The sequence below is a fragment of the Amphibalanus amphitrite genome, unplaced genomic scaffold (assembly GCF_019059575.1).
Source record: "Amphibalanus amphitrite isolate SeventyFive unplaced genomic scaffold, NRLGWU_Aamphi_draft 000668F_arrow, whole genome shotgun sequence".
Taxonomy (NCBI): Eukaryota; Metazoa; Arthropoda; class Thecostraca; order Balanomorpha; family Balanidae; genus Amphibalanus; species Amphibalanus amphitrite.
Window position 1 is genome coordinate 265,001 of NW_024882162.1, and position 13,827 is coordinate 278,827.

Here is a 13,827-nt window from a genome sequence, read left to right on the forward strand (position 1 = left end):
GAGCGCACATGTCAGCGGTTACAGCCAGTCCAGACCCCTGGCCAGACTCCCAAGACTCAGGCAGGCAGAGCTTAATTAAAGGCTAGGAGAGACTGGTCACTCGAGTACACACCTTTGGTCCTGCGCCGCCCTTGCTTGTTGATCTAACTACCCCATGTTCCAAGCTACCTTTACCGGAGACCATGCGTGTTTTCGGCATCTGGAAAATTGGGATAATTTTCCGGGATCACCGGGATCATTCGGTGTTTTAAGGTGACACCTTGCACAACGGCAGTCGGCACATGACAACGAGTAAAAGAGTCATTTGTGAAGCAAACGCGATCTAAAAATTCGACTAATTGCATCGATAGTCCCGCAATACCAAATACCTACCGGTGATCCCGGATAACTATCCCTCATTTTCCAGATGCCGAACGCAGGGCATATGTAACCATCAATGCAATTATTCACATCGCTCGGCTTTCTGCACCGCCCTCTGACCATTTGCCGCCCTGGCCATGACGGTCTCGGCCCACTCAGACCTGGATAATTGATTATTAACATGTCATATGTACAGTAGGTCTACTAAAAAAGTCCCCCGCTCCAGAGGCGGCCGGCCGGCCGAACCCCCGGATTCCAGCCCCGACTCTATTGCGCAGGCCGCGGCAGTGACACGGGTCAGGTCGCGGCGCCCGGCGAAAGGGTCAGTTGGCGGCGGCCGGCCGTGGAGTGAGGACGCCGCGTGTGGGGCGCAGCGATGCCGCAGTGCAGAGGAGGGGAAGATAGTGACTGCACGATGCCGGAAATGATGCCTTTGTGATCTAAATTAAACACCTGCACTGCAGTGCATATCCTCCCTTGCCCCATTCCTATTATGTATATCATAATCCTTCAATAATCCGTAATGACCATTCAACGCAAGCAAGCAAACAAAACAACCCGTTTAGCGGCGACATCATCTCGGATAAAAAAGCGACAGTGATGAATAGAATTGACTTAGCGCGAGGGCAAATCGAGGGGTATATATGTATCATAATTTATGCCGAGTATTTTATTCCCATCTAGCAAATTAGGATTGGGGATCTTGTCCAACAAGTCAGCGGCCGTTCTAGACACAGATAAATACTTTGTTTTCGGTCGCATCATTATCTGCAATAATTCGAAGCGAGGTTTAACCCTCTCCGGCCGAGAAAAAGGGGTGGATGCCGCCACCATGTATTTTTTTTTTTTTTGTGGGAGCTCAAAGCACACTGATGATAGAAGGCTGACATTTCATATGCCTTATGTTTGATTCAAGCCGGATCATTTGAAATCAACCACGTTTTCATGTCAGGTCACTTAACTATGACGTCTTAACCCTCGCCGGCACAGGCCATTTTGCGTCCTTCGACGGCACAAGGGGGGGGGGGGTTGGTACGACCCCCCCTCGCGTTTGGCCCCTGATCGAGCTAGAGCTTCGCGGAAAAAACGAGCGTGCTGCACGTCACGAGAGGAAGCCGATGATACCCAATTTTAAGGTCCTAGGTCATCGGGTGACCTTCCAGGTCAGGTCAATGACCCGAAAACCGGGAAAATCGGGACCTGCTAGAAAGTCGTAAAGTGTGGCTGCTATGTGGTTTTCCGGGGTGCTGATCACGAATATCGTGTTAGTTTTGATCAGAAATTATGTTTTTAAGCATTTAGACCAGGTCGGGTCAGGTCAGGTCAGGTCAACCGGTAGGGGTTGTGACGGGTATTCGTAATATGTGTCAACCGCCTCTTACAGCTTCGTAACGTGTTATGAAATTACCAAAACTGCTTCGTAAATGTTCAAATGGTTGCTAAATTCGAATCCAGCTCCAAAAACTAGCCTCGAAACATGTAGAACTCGAAAAAGTGAACCGAGTTCACCAAAGGTTATTTACCTGACCTGACCTTCAGGTGACCTTGACACCCACCCTAATGTATGGGAGCAACATCAAATCACATGTTTGAACGTTTGAAACCACGAAAAGCTTGCAAACGCGCGGCTAATGCGAGCCGACATACGCCGAATCGCGATTTCGGCCAAACATGGTCACGGAAAAGAGGTCACAGGTCAAAGGTCATTGGGGTCAGGGTCATGAAATTTTCAGGGAACGTGTAAAATTGATCAATGCGAGGGTACTGAAAGTTTCGTCGCGATGGGCCGCTTTTTACGCGAGTTATTCGCGAAAAACCTTATGGGGGGGGGGTTGCATCAACCCCTCCCCCCCTGTGCCGGCGAGGGTTAAGTAAACCTCTGCAGACTGCACGGTCGTCGGTTGTAAAATGATGCAAATCCGTAATGATGACCTAAAACTATACCTCAAGCACATGAACTCGTGACTTCATACATTCTTGGCAAGGTTTAACCCTCGCCGGCCGAGGGGGGGGGGGGGGGCGGGTGCCATCCCCCCATAGGGTTTTTGTCGCGATAGCTCCGAACACGCTGGCGATAGAGAGCTGAAACTTGGCATACCTGACCTTTATTTCAAGCCGGATCTTTTGACACCAACCGCATTTTTTAATCTGGTCAGGTCACTGACCTATGACGTCATAAGTGAACCTCTGCACGGTCTTCAGATGTCGCAACTTCGCAACGCCCTCACTGCCAGAGGAGATGTCACAAGGAAATGAAGCTTGCAGGATCTAGTATCCATTATGAGTCTCACTACTTTTATATCTCGGATTTTTCCTAAAGGTCATATGAGGTCAGGTCATTTTCGTGACCTCACCATTATAAGTCAATGGGGAAAAATGAAAACTACTATTCTGGCGCCGGGAACGATCTCCAACTATCTCAAGCACACAGAATCGTGATTTGATGCACTCCTTGCAAGGTTAGATGCGTCACTTTTGCAATGTTGACCTTGTGTGACGTCATTTATGACGTCATCAAGGTCATATTAGTTTTTCGTCAATAACTCTTGATCAAATTGAGCTAGCGAGTCGGGAAAGCCACCAGTGGACTCAGGAAGACCTGCCGAATCGAATGATATGCGACATGACCTCTTTCAACCAGCTTCGTGACCTGGGGGTGCTGACCTGACCTTGACCTGAGGTCAACACCCCAAGTTGACCTGACCCGAACAAAAAGTATATCATTCGACGCGCATGAGCAAGGCGAACACGATGCTGCCAAAATCGGCGCTCTGCGGCCGTTTTTTGCGAAGTTATTCACCAAAAACTGAACCGTACCTTGGGGCACTTGACCTGACCTCAGAGGTCACCGGTTGACCTAGGACCTTAAAATCGGGTATCAATCTCTGCGTCTCGTAACGGCGCACACGCTCGTTTTTTCCGCGGCGCGCTAGCTCCACTAGGGGCGAAACGGCGAGGGGTCGTACCCGCCCCCCCCCCTCGGCCGGCGCGTATGTAGAAACCAATAGGTCCGGCGAGGGTTAATGCTTCACTTTTGCATTGCTCACCTTGCGTGACGGAGTGCTCGTCAATAGGAGGGCTTCGTCAATAACTCCCGAGGAAAATGAGCTAGCCAGTCGGGACAGCCATCAATGGACTCTGCAAGACTTGCCGAATCAAATGTTATGCAATATGTCCTCCTTTCAACAGCTTCGTGACCTGTGTTGCCCTAACATGACATTGACCTAAACATCCTAAATTGCTTCACCTAAGCAAAAAAGCATATTAATCGACGCGTCTGAGAACAGAAAACACGATTGTATCGAAATGACGATAATGCGAACATTTTTTGCGAAGTTTTTCACCAAAAACCGATCCAATGCCGTGGGGCCCTTGACCTGCCCTAAGAGGTCACTGATATTTTAAAATGGGGTAACAGTCGCTGTGTCATGTAACGACGCAAGCGCTCGTTTTTTCCGCGAGGCTCTAGCAGTTAGCTCAATTATAGGAGCTAAACATGGGGTTGGGGAATCACTCCCTTCTCACTCACTATTTGGCCGTGATAGTGTTCGCAATTATTGTTAAAATCTAGCATTTTAAGATTTCAAATGACCCATTTGTTTCCGCCCAAGTCTTTCAATTGAAGGTCATAACACCAGGTCACGTCAAGTGACCTTACCTCAAGGAAAGTTCCTGTGCTCATCATATCTAAATGCATCGACTAACCGATCACTTTAGAACCTTCAGCGATTTCAATGGGCAACAGTATATGTATTTGAAACGTTTACTTTGCAAGTTTGACATTGCTGACAGAAAGGTCTGGTCAATTTTGAGATCGCTAAAGTCAATGGGAGAAAGTTGAACTGCGCTTTTTTTTTTGACGGAACGCATAAGACACACTCTGAAGTCTGAAAACATGTGATGCCTGATGAGATACAATACTGAATGAGAAAATTGTTTGTTTTGTAGGGAGCCATCTTTTTCGGTCTGAGAAGGCCCTTGCAGAGCTATGACATAACTATGTTCTGGTGTAGTAATTTGGTTGTGCGAGCCAGCGACAGTGATCTGCGGAAGCGTGACTGTTCCCGTGGGACGATTGCCCTGTCGGGGCGTTCCAGTCGTCTCCCCAACGGTCACCCGAAGAGGATTATGTGTCCTGGAATGGAACCGACATCAACTACAGGTTGGCTGGTGGGGTGACCTTCAGTCCAGAGGGGTAAACATGAAGGCTAGGGGCGATGCGGATTGGTTTTTCCTGAGGATAGCGAGGACGGAAGCAATCTAGCACCCTTGACCCTTCCTTATACTGAATGTATCTCAGGCTGTTAAATCTCCTAAGCGTTTTTTTTTTTCTCGACATCATCAAGGTGTCATTAATAAAGATATGAAATCCGGGAGGATAGATCAAATATAGAAATTGTGGCCAACAGAACATTATCAGTTGCGTTCAACATACTCGTAAGCATGATCACACACCTAGCTTACACCTGAGCCATGTAATAAATATTTTTGATAGACATGCTTAAGTTATGAAATCATCTAAAGTGTTTGTAAAGTTCCACGATACAGATCTAATATCCTGCTATGCATCATGACCATTTCTGGTCAGGTCATGTCTTTGAACATCGGCCAAATTCTTCAAATGACCTTTAAAGATCAACTTTTGATTCATTCGAAGCGTTTTGATAAGAGGAACATGAGGCTGGTAAAATTAATTTCATGCAAGTTTAGCTTAAAACTTTTAGTGTTTGTGGAAAAGCAATTGGTTTTCTCATAATACCGATGATGGCAGTTGCTGTTATTTACGTGCTTAGCCGTTGACCTTAATTAAATCTGACAATATTATTCAGACATAGCGGTAAACGAGCTGCTTGTTGTGTTAGGTTAGGCTCTTTCGGTCAATTTCAGAGTGGGAAGGATGACAGGAATTAGGGGGAGACAGGGGGCCTGGGCGGGAGTCCTGGGCCTCATGCTCCGCTGGGGCCGAGCCCATCACGTGAGTTCGATTGCCCTGACACATGGATAGCTGTGGGCGGTGTTTCACGGCCCCGCGCTGCAGCACGCTGCGCTGCGCTGCCATGCATTGTTGCGGCGGTTGATATGAATTCGGCTCCACGCTAGCGTTACGAGCTTCCGAGTCTGTTGATGCATCCATGGAAATTGGAAACCGCAACGCACCCTGTCCAAGCAAAATTTTATCATCGATGACCTCTGGTGACGTGATCTTTTGCTCTGACCCGATCTAAAATTGGCTGAAGTATCTTTTCTTCTTTTTGCTACTTTTGACGCTACTTCGAATACCACTTAAATGCCCAAAGCTGAGTTATAAGAATGATGCTTAATCCCCATTTCCACTCCAACAGGGCTTGAGAGTCTAGGCATTCCTGTGGGGCACGGGCTAACAATGACTATCTCATAATCATTGTGGCCATGAACATCTACTGCCATTGATTAACACCGGTTTCGCTGCGCTGAGCGGTGGCCGTCCCGTTTGTTGGATTCTACAGCTGGCTGGCGGAAAGCGTTACCGGTCGCCCGTCCACCGCCCGCGGGCCGGACCGAGCGGTCCCGCTGACCCTACCTGACCTGAGCCCGGCGCGATATGGGACGGGCAGACGGGGGTTCGGCTCAGCGAAGGCAGCGCCCACTGGTGCTGGGGACTTTTTTAATAGACCTACTGTACACCTCGCGGCGAACGGTCGACATAGTGACATAGTGGAACGGAGGGGACATAGTGACCCGTCTCCGTCCCTGCAGGAACACATCGGAAACACACAGCGCCCCGCTCCATCTACAGTTCTTTTTTTCGCTCCGGGGTTAGGACCTTCCAGTCTGACGAGACAATTTCAGAGCCGGAAGGATGATAGGAATTAGGGGGAAACATTAGTCTGGGTGGGCACCATATAGTGAGTCATCTGGGCTGAGCCCGCCCCCTAGGACAGGCCGCTCAGCCCACTCTGAAAGCATTTTGTGTGTATTTGTGTGAATTTACGATAAGGAGCGATCCACAACATGACGTGGCGATCCCTGCCTTCACCCGGCTACGGGCCTGTTCCTATGGGAGCTTCCCGCATAGGGTAAAGTTGCCCGTCCAGCCCAGAGCAGGAGGTTGAGGCGTGGATGAGGATTTGACTGCCCTGGTGATGAAAAAGGCGGAACGGTGTTCGGCCCTCCACAGTGCACTCGCAATGGCCTCATACCAGCGTAGCCCCCTCTCCACCGGATCTGACGCCGCCCCTGCGAACTGACCTGGAGCTCCGCGGGGCCCGGGCGGGCCGCGCGGGCCCGGCGACCCGCCCGAGTGGCCGGCATGGTGGCAGCAGTCCGGCAGGGCCGGCGGCCCTCCCGAGTGCCCGGCAGGGTGGCAGCAGCAGCCGTCCGGGCCCGGTGGGCCCCGTTGCCCTGGTTCGCCATTGAAGCCCTGCGGGACAGCTGGGGACTCAGCAGACCTGCCTATCGTGAAATCATTTAAAGATTACGCGATTATTTCGACCTAAGCCTTACGGTAATACCATCGTTGAAGCGAAACTACAGTAAAAATGAAATGTAGGTATGATGAAGGTTCGTATTTATTTCTAATAAAACACAAATATCCACGCAGTTCACACAATCTTTCAACAAAACCGATGAAAACTTCCTTTCCTCGTCTACATTCGCCACTAACCGGTATTCCTGGAGCTCCCGAGAATCCAGGCGCGCCCATGTCACCGCGATAGCCACGTTCTCCTGGGTCACCCTCCTGGCCACGATCACCCAGGGGTCCGCGGCGACCCGGCAGGCCCATCGGCCCAGTGTCTCCCGGGGTGCCCTGCAGGCCCGTCATGCCCGGAAGACCTTTGATGCCCGGGCTGCCGGGCTCGCACGCGCCGACGCATGACTGTCCGTGATGACTGCGCACCTGTCAGAGAGAATGGTGGTAAGTGTTACCTTTATTGGGCATGGACGGTCCTAAGCTATGGGTTAAAAGAAAAGATGTTATGCATCATGAGTATCGGAACACGGGTGTTTGGGTGACGGATCGTAGGTCACGAGGCGTGGGTCGTAGGTCATCGGTTCCGTATCTTGAGGAGGATGGCGATTGGGGTGCTATTTTTTTCTTGTATCACAGCATCAGGTCACGGGCCGGGCTCACGAGTCCTGGGTAATGGGTTGTGGATTTTGGATCACGGCAAGCTACGACCGTCAGTACGTAACACATGAAGGGCACAATGCGTTAAAACTCATCGCTTAGCTATTGCCCTGGCCTCGTCAACTTTCTTCAGAGGTTATTCTCAAAAAATAATTTCAGGCAAGGCCCACAGTGTAGTTTAATCCTCGCCTCGCCTGACCTAGGTATTGGTTTTCTACATACGTGTAGGTACGCCCCGCGGCCAAGGGGGTGGTGGTGCGACCCCCCCCCCTCGCCGCATCGCACCTAATTAGCTAGAGACTCGCGAAATAAATGAGTGTGAGCACCAGTTCCGAGACGCAGCGATTGGTAGCCGATTTTAATGTCTCAGGTCAGCCGGTGACCTCAGAGGTCAAGCCACGTGGCCCAAGGCACAGACTTGGTTTTTGGTAGATAACATCGCCAAAAATAGTCGCAGAGCCGCGATTTTGGCAGCATCGTGTTTGTCTAGCTCAGGCACGTCAAATGGTATACTTTTTTCTCGGGTGAGGTCCTCGGGTCAAGGTCAGGTCAGAGCCCCTCAGGTCATCAAGCTGGTCAAAGGAAATCATTGGTATTGCATATAATACGAATTGGCAGGTCTCCTAGAGTTCATTGATAGCTTTCTTGACTCACTAAGTAGCTCAATTTGATCGGGAGATTAACAAAAAACTCAGATGACGTTACTGACAAATGACGTCACGCAGGGTCAACAATGCAAGAGCGAAGCATCAGACCTTGCGAGGAGTGCACTGCATGAAATCACGATTCCGTGTACTTTAGATAGTTTAAGATCATTCTCGGCGCCAAAAGTTACCTCTCCTTACGAAGTTAGTGTCCAGAGACGGTGCAGCTAACTGAGTGCGTAGCGCAGCTATACTGGAGGTCTGAAATCATGTCTTACCACCTCACAGATATCGACAAAGGTAGGCTTGTCGCTTTAAAAGAGGCAGGTTTCACTAACAAGGAATGTGCGATTCGATTGCGAAGAAGTGCCTTGGGAAGATGGGAGGGATATGACTTCGCCTATTAACCCGCGCCCGGCTGGGGGTCCTGGATTTCCACGCCCTGCTGGGGGGGGGGGGGTTTGAACACCCCCCCCCTTGTAACTCGGCTCCTGGGCTACGTAGCGATACGCGGAAGGCGGCGTTCGAAAGAGCGTCAAAAATAATGACGAAATCACTTCGGTCAATTTTTTGGTCAGGTCAAAGGTCAGGTCACCAGAGTTCATTGAAGGCAAAATTTCGTCGATTTCTAGGTCGAATGTCGAAAATTTCCAAGAAGCCAACGCATAACTCGGGAACCAATAGAGCTACAGCGCCGCGGAAAAGCGCATTCGATAGCCCTATTAACGCCCTTTCTGAGTAATTCTCTCAGATTTGACCTAACGTCAACGGTTTTGCCTGCAGGGGGCAAAAACTGCAAAAATAGCCGATTTGTTTGAAAACAGTTTTTCTGCAATAACTTTTGACCCAAGCCTTGTACGAGCTTACTTTAACCGGCATCGTGTTCCTCTCGTCAAGACGCATCGAATGAACTATAACTTGACCTTGAAAGGTCAACTTGAAAATTTGACCTCAGGTCAAGGTCATGACCTGACCGGAAAGGGTCATGTTGCATATCAGTCGATCCGTATCGTCGAGCTGAACACATCTAAGGCGTTTTCATCGCTCTAGCATGCCTCTATCAAAAGTTATTTGCGAAAAACTGTTAGATACCATTCGTGACCTAAGATGACCTCAGGGCATAAACAAGGGTCACGGACACCATTTTCATGTTCAGTGTGTCTAAACCACTTGTAATTCGGTGGTTGGGAGTGTTTATAATGTCTTTCATCCAAAAGACGCGCATTTCAATTTTCTCCCATTGACTTATAATGGGGAGGTCGCAAAATTGACCTGACCTTAGGTCATCGATATCAAAATTCTGAGATATACATTTTGTACATGCTATTGCTCTTAGCAATCGCTGAAAGTTTCAAAGCGATCGGTCACTCGGTGTAGCTATGACAGACATTGAAAGTTTTTATGAGGTGAGGTCACTTCAAGTGACCTGGTGACCTGACCTTGAATGACCTTGGTCTGAAATTTTCACAACATGTGTAGAATTGATGTATGATAAGGTGTACCAAAAACGGCGGCGCTCCGCGCCGCCGTTTTTGAGATATTCGCGAAAAACCACAAGGGGGGGGGTGTTCAAACACCCCCCCCAGCAGGGCGCGGGTTAATGGCACTGAAGGCGTTGCGAAGTTGCGGTATTTCGGGAAAGAAACTCACGACGCCATAGGTCAGTGACCTGACCTGACCTGAAAATGTGGTTGGTTTCAAAAGACTCAAAGGTCAGGCACGCCAAGTTTCAGCTCTCAATTGCCAGCGTGTTCCGAGCCATCACTAAGAAACCCTATAAGGCCCCCCCCCCCATAGGCCGGCGAGGGCCTTTTCCATAACGCAGACGGAGGGGGGGGGGGGGGTACTACGCGCCGCCGTTTTTACGCCATTAGCGAAAAACCTTAGGGGGGGGGGGGGGTGCACCTAGATGAGCGTATGCAAATCAAAATCAGAACCGACTTTCCTTTCGCTTGGTTGCGATGTATTTGCGGCCGAAGTTCGGGGGGCATAGGAGCTGCGGCCCCTTAGGTACAGCACATTCACAGACTTGCAAGGAATTGTACATTCAGAGATCACACGATAAATTTTTAAATTTTGATAATTTTCCCTTGCAACCCGTGATGGGATGAAATCTAAATACCGTTCTGGCTCAGAGTTCAGACTAACAATAATGCCCGATGCCCTGACTACGCTTCTGTGGCAATGTGAGCTGTACCCTGTACTGAGACCTTGAGACTGGAGAGTTCCCCCGATACGGAGCAGCCATCAGTCAGACACGTGCCTTATACAGCCCAAAGGATCGAATCGAAAGACGAGATGTGCAGAGATGACCGAATCAATCAGAGCTGGGCGCGTTCCTCGATTTTCGGTAGTGCGTTAGCGTTCCTGCGTTCCTCCGGCCGCGGTTAGTGCGTTCCTGGAATAGCGTTCCTCATTTTTTTTCGCTCGGTGCGTTAGCGTTCCTGCGTTCCTGCGTTCCTCCCTCAAAAATACCGCCGAACCACGCGGCGCGGGCCCAACCAAACACGGGGCGAATCGATCACAGAATACCCAGAATGGCGACGTGGGGCCGAAAAGCAGCTCGACATCTCTTTTCCGAATCGAATATCTGAAATACGTTTTACCAATATCATCCGTAGGGTTTTCAACAAAAATACGACCTGCTTAAAAACAATAGTTAAGTTAAAAGATGTATCTTAGTAAAAGTTATCATATTTACTTTACACATTTAATGCCTGAAACTGAATCGAACAGTAAACATCACCACTAAAAATCTTTACACATTTAATGCCTAAAACCGAATCGAATAGTAAACATCACCACTAAATCTAAGCAAGCCTTCCTCGACTCGACCGACAAGTGGCGCCTCTACCGGCAACCATACGTACTCGAGATTCAAACATTTGACACAGAGGTCATTGGCAGCAGTATAATTTTTCGGGTGGTTCCGCAAGAACGCAGGAACGCTTCAAAATTTCGGGTGGTGCGTTCCTCTTACTTGCGTTCCTTTGAAAAACTTTATGTTCCTGCGTTCTTGCGTTCCTAAAAAGGGCGGTGCGTACGTACGGAAGAACGCAGGAACGCACTAAAGGAACGCACTTGCCCAGCTCTGGAATCAATCACTGCAATACTGACAAAATAGCAACAACGCATGACATAATAGACAAAATGACATATACTAAGTTTTGAGTCTTTATTTCGAGATCCATATTCAGTCCCGAACAAGCCTGATTTGAGACCCATGAGACAGACTTTGAAATCGTTAACTTATATAGCCCCTGGGGTACCTAGAGCACTCTTGATAAAAATTCCACATCGTTCGGCGATGCTTCTATAGCCGTTGGGCCTCCAGAGATTAACAAATGTTACGTGTTCAAAAAATTACACTGACTGTCTGATTCACACAAAGCAAATTATATGCTAGCCCATTGACCGCAGCGACCATTCCTGAATAAGTATGTCTATGTAGTGAATATGTGACCTTATTTGACCGTTCAGCTACATAAAATGAAAAAAGTAACACTCTAACCCTTATTAGGGCCCGACACGGATTCAGCTTATCGGTATTTGTGACATTTCCAACAGACTAGAGACGTGAACAGGACAGGGTCACTGAGGAAGTGAATAAGTCCCCGACTTACTAATCAGCGGAGCTTCTAGACGATATAACTGACCCACGACCTAAACTTCAGTGAAATTATCTTGATTATTCCAATGAAATGCCGATCGATGCCCACACATTTGACATTGGTCACACATGGTTTGGTGAACTTACAGGCATACCTCAGGATATGCTGTTCAGCTTGTTGAATCACCAAATATCAATCTATTCCAATAACCAGGCTGGACAGAGGTGTCCACCCCTCAGGCTTCACCTCTCCTCCACCCTTACCCCTCCCCCGCCTTTTCACCCCCCCCCCCCCCAAACTCACCTTTCGCGCCGCCGAGGCTGGCGAGAAAAGCATGGACAGCATCAGGAGGAGCCAGGTCAGTCGTATCAGCCGGGGCCGAGGGGCCCCCGGCACGGCGCCGACTGACCCGTGGAGCCCGGCCACCACAGGTCGGTCATGACAGCACCGGTCACCGAGGCCCGACACTCTCAGACCGTGCGAGCGAGACGAGCCGTCGCCAGACGTCCTCTGCCGCATTGTGGACCCGGTTCGTCTCACCCAAGCCGGGTTTCTTCTGAGTTTTTCACCTCAGATGATTCTATTCCGCTGAGTTTCTATCACAGTCGTGCATTTCAGCTTCCCCTCAGTTGTCCTTCACCTTGGATGTCTTGTCCAACACTGACTTGGCACTGACGTCGTGCGACCAGGTGGACCTCTTGCAAAGTCCAACTGGCCTCTTGTAACCTCCACTGACCTCCACCGGCCTCCACTGACCTCCACTGACCTCTGTTGACCTCTGTTGACCTCTGTTGACCTCGTGTGACCCGTCTGACCGGGCCTGGGCAGCGGACTGGCGTCTACCGTCGGCGCCGTCTGCCCCGGTCCGTGTGACGCCGCTCTGCTCAGTGACACGCCGCCAGACCGGCGGCTCCGTCTCCGATAACGCTCAGGTACACAGTGCCCGGGCTGACACCGCGGCAACCGAGCTCAGACCCCCCCCCCTCTACCCCTCCTCGGCCCCTCGCTTAGGGGGCAGGGCGGGGAGGAAGCTGCCGATTGAATGAGAAATCGGTGACGGGTCACAGGTAGGAGATGGATTGTGTTTTCAACAGCTTCGGTATAGGTTTGTGTGGTGTTCCCGCGTGTTGTAACTAAGCGGCCATTGCAGACGGATATGGCCTTGACGGGCGGCGGTGCTCGTTATCAGGGCACATGGACGACAAAGGGACACTTTGCTGCACGAAAAGTCAATGAACAATCATTGCCAGCCACTATTGGATTACGTAGTGGTGTTTGGACACACTAGGATAAGCGCAAGACGATAACACGCAGCACGGAGGGGGCAAAAAGTAGGACAAGACGCCTCAATCCCCCATGCGCAGTCGTTTCTTCTTGCAATGCATGCTATGAGAAAATATCCAGCGTAGCTATTTGTTGAGACATCACGAAACTAGCACTTACAAAAATAAATATCGCAAAGCTGTGGGAAGGTAAAAGACCTCAATTGGAAACTAAACGTTTGGTAGATGAGTAATGCCAACGAATGCCAATTTTATGCTCGACAAACTGGACAGTGGAAATGCCTTCACGTAAAAAATATATTGCTGACAATTTTCGGTATCAAACAATTTGACCTCGGTCACGTGGCGGATACCTAATTCAGGAATCTCATCGCCCTCAGTAATCCTCCTAAGTGTTCCACCTATCTCCGATCCGCTCCAATCGAAGCATAGTTGTCTGATACGGAGCGAGCGCATGGCTATCTGCCGTACCATTCACTGGATATTACTGACCCGGAAACGTCCTTGGCTGTCTAGTGCCTTGTCTAAAGCATCGCTGTCGCACGCAGCACGAGCTTACGAGAAATCACAATCAACTGTAAAATAATATTCGTGCATTTAAAAACATTGAAAAGACGTTGCCTTCTCCAATATTAACGAGACAAGTTAAGATCAATACGCAATTAAAATATTGATCGACGCATGTGACTATAGGACTCATTCCCTGGGTGAATGTAGGTCTGTCCAACTTACGTTTGGTTGGCCTGTCCGTTTATCAGTCCCTCCTTCTGTCTGTCTGACCATTTGAAGGTTCATGCCCATTCATTCATATATTCGTCAAG

At 49.5% G+C, this 13,827-nt stretch overlaps 2 protein-coding genes across 2 annotated transcripts in view; both read right to left on the bottom strand.

Annotated features, from left to right (window-relative positions):
- Positions 1-6,755, bottom strand: part of LOC122364311 (collagen alpha-2(IV) chain-like) — a 19,895-nt gene extending 13,140 nt beyond the window's left edge. Inside the window, exon 1 of the mRNA XM_043334564.1 lies at positions 6,589-6,755. The gene's annotated coding sequence lies outside the window, so the exon portion shown is untranslated. The remainder of the gene's footprint in view (positions 1-6,588) is intronic.
- LOC122364296 (collagen alpha-2(I) chain-like) overlaps positions 1-12,649 on the bottom strand; it is a 12,940-nt gene extending 291 nt beyond the window's left edge. The window contains exons 1-3 of the mRNA XM_043334534.1: positions 12,027-12,649; positions 7,004-7,237; positions 6,589-6,760 (exon numbers count right to left, since the gene is read on the bottom strand). Of these exons, the coding sequence (XP_043190469.1) occupies positions 6,589-6,760; positions 7,004-7,237; positions 12,027-12,242 (622 nt within the window). The 5' untranslated portion in view covers positions 12,243-12,649. The remainder of the gene's footprint in view (positions 1-6,588; positions 6,761-7,003; positions 7,238-12,026) is intronic.
- Positions 12,650-13,827: the final 1,178 nt, after the last annotated feature.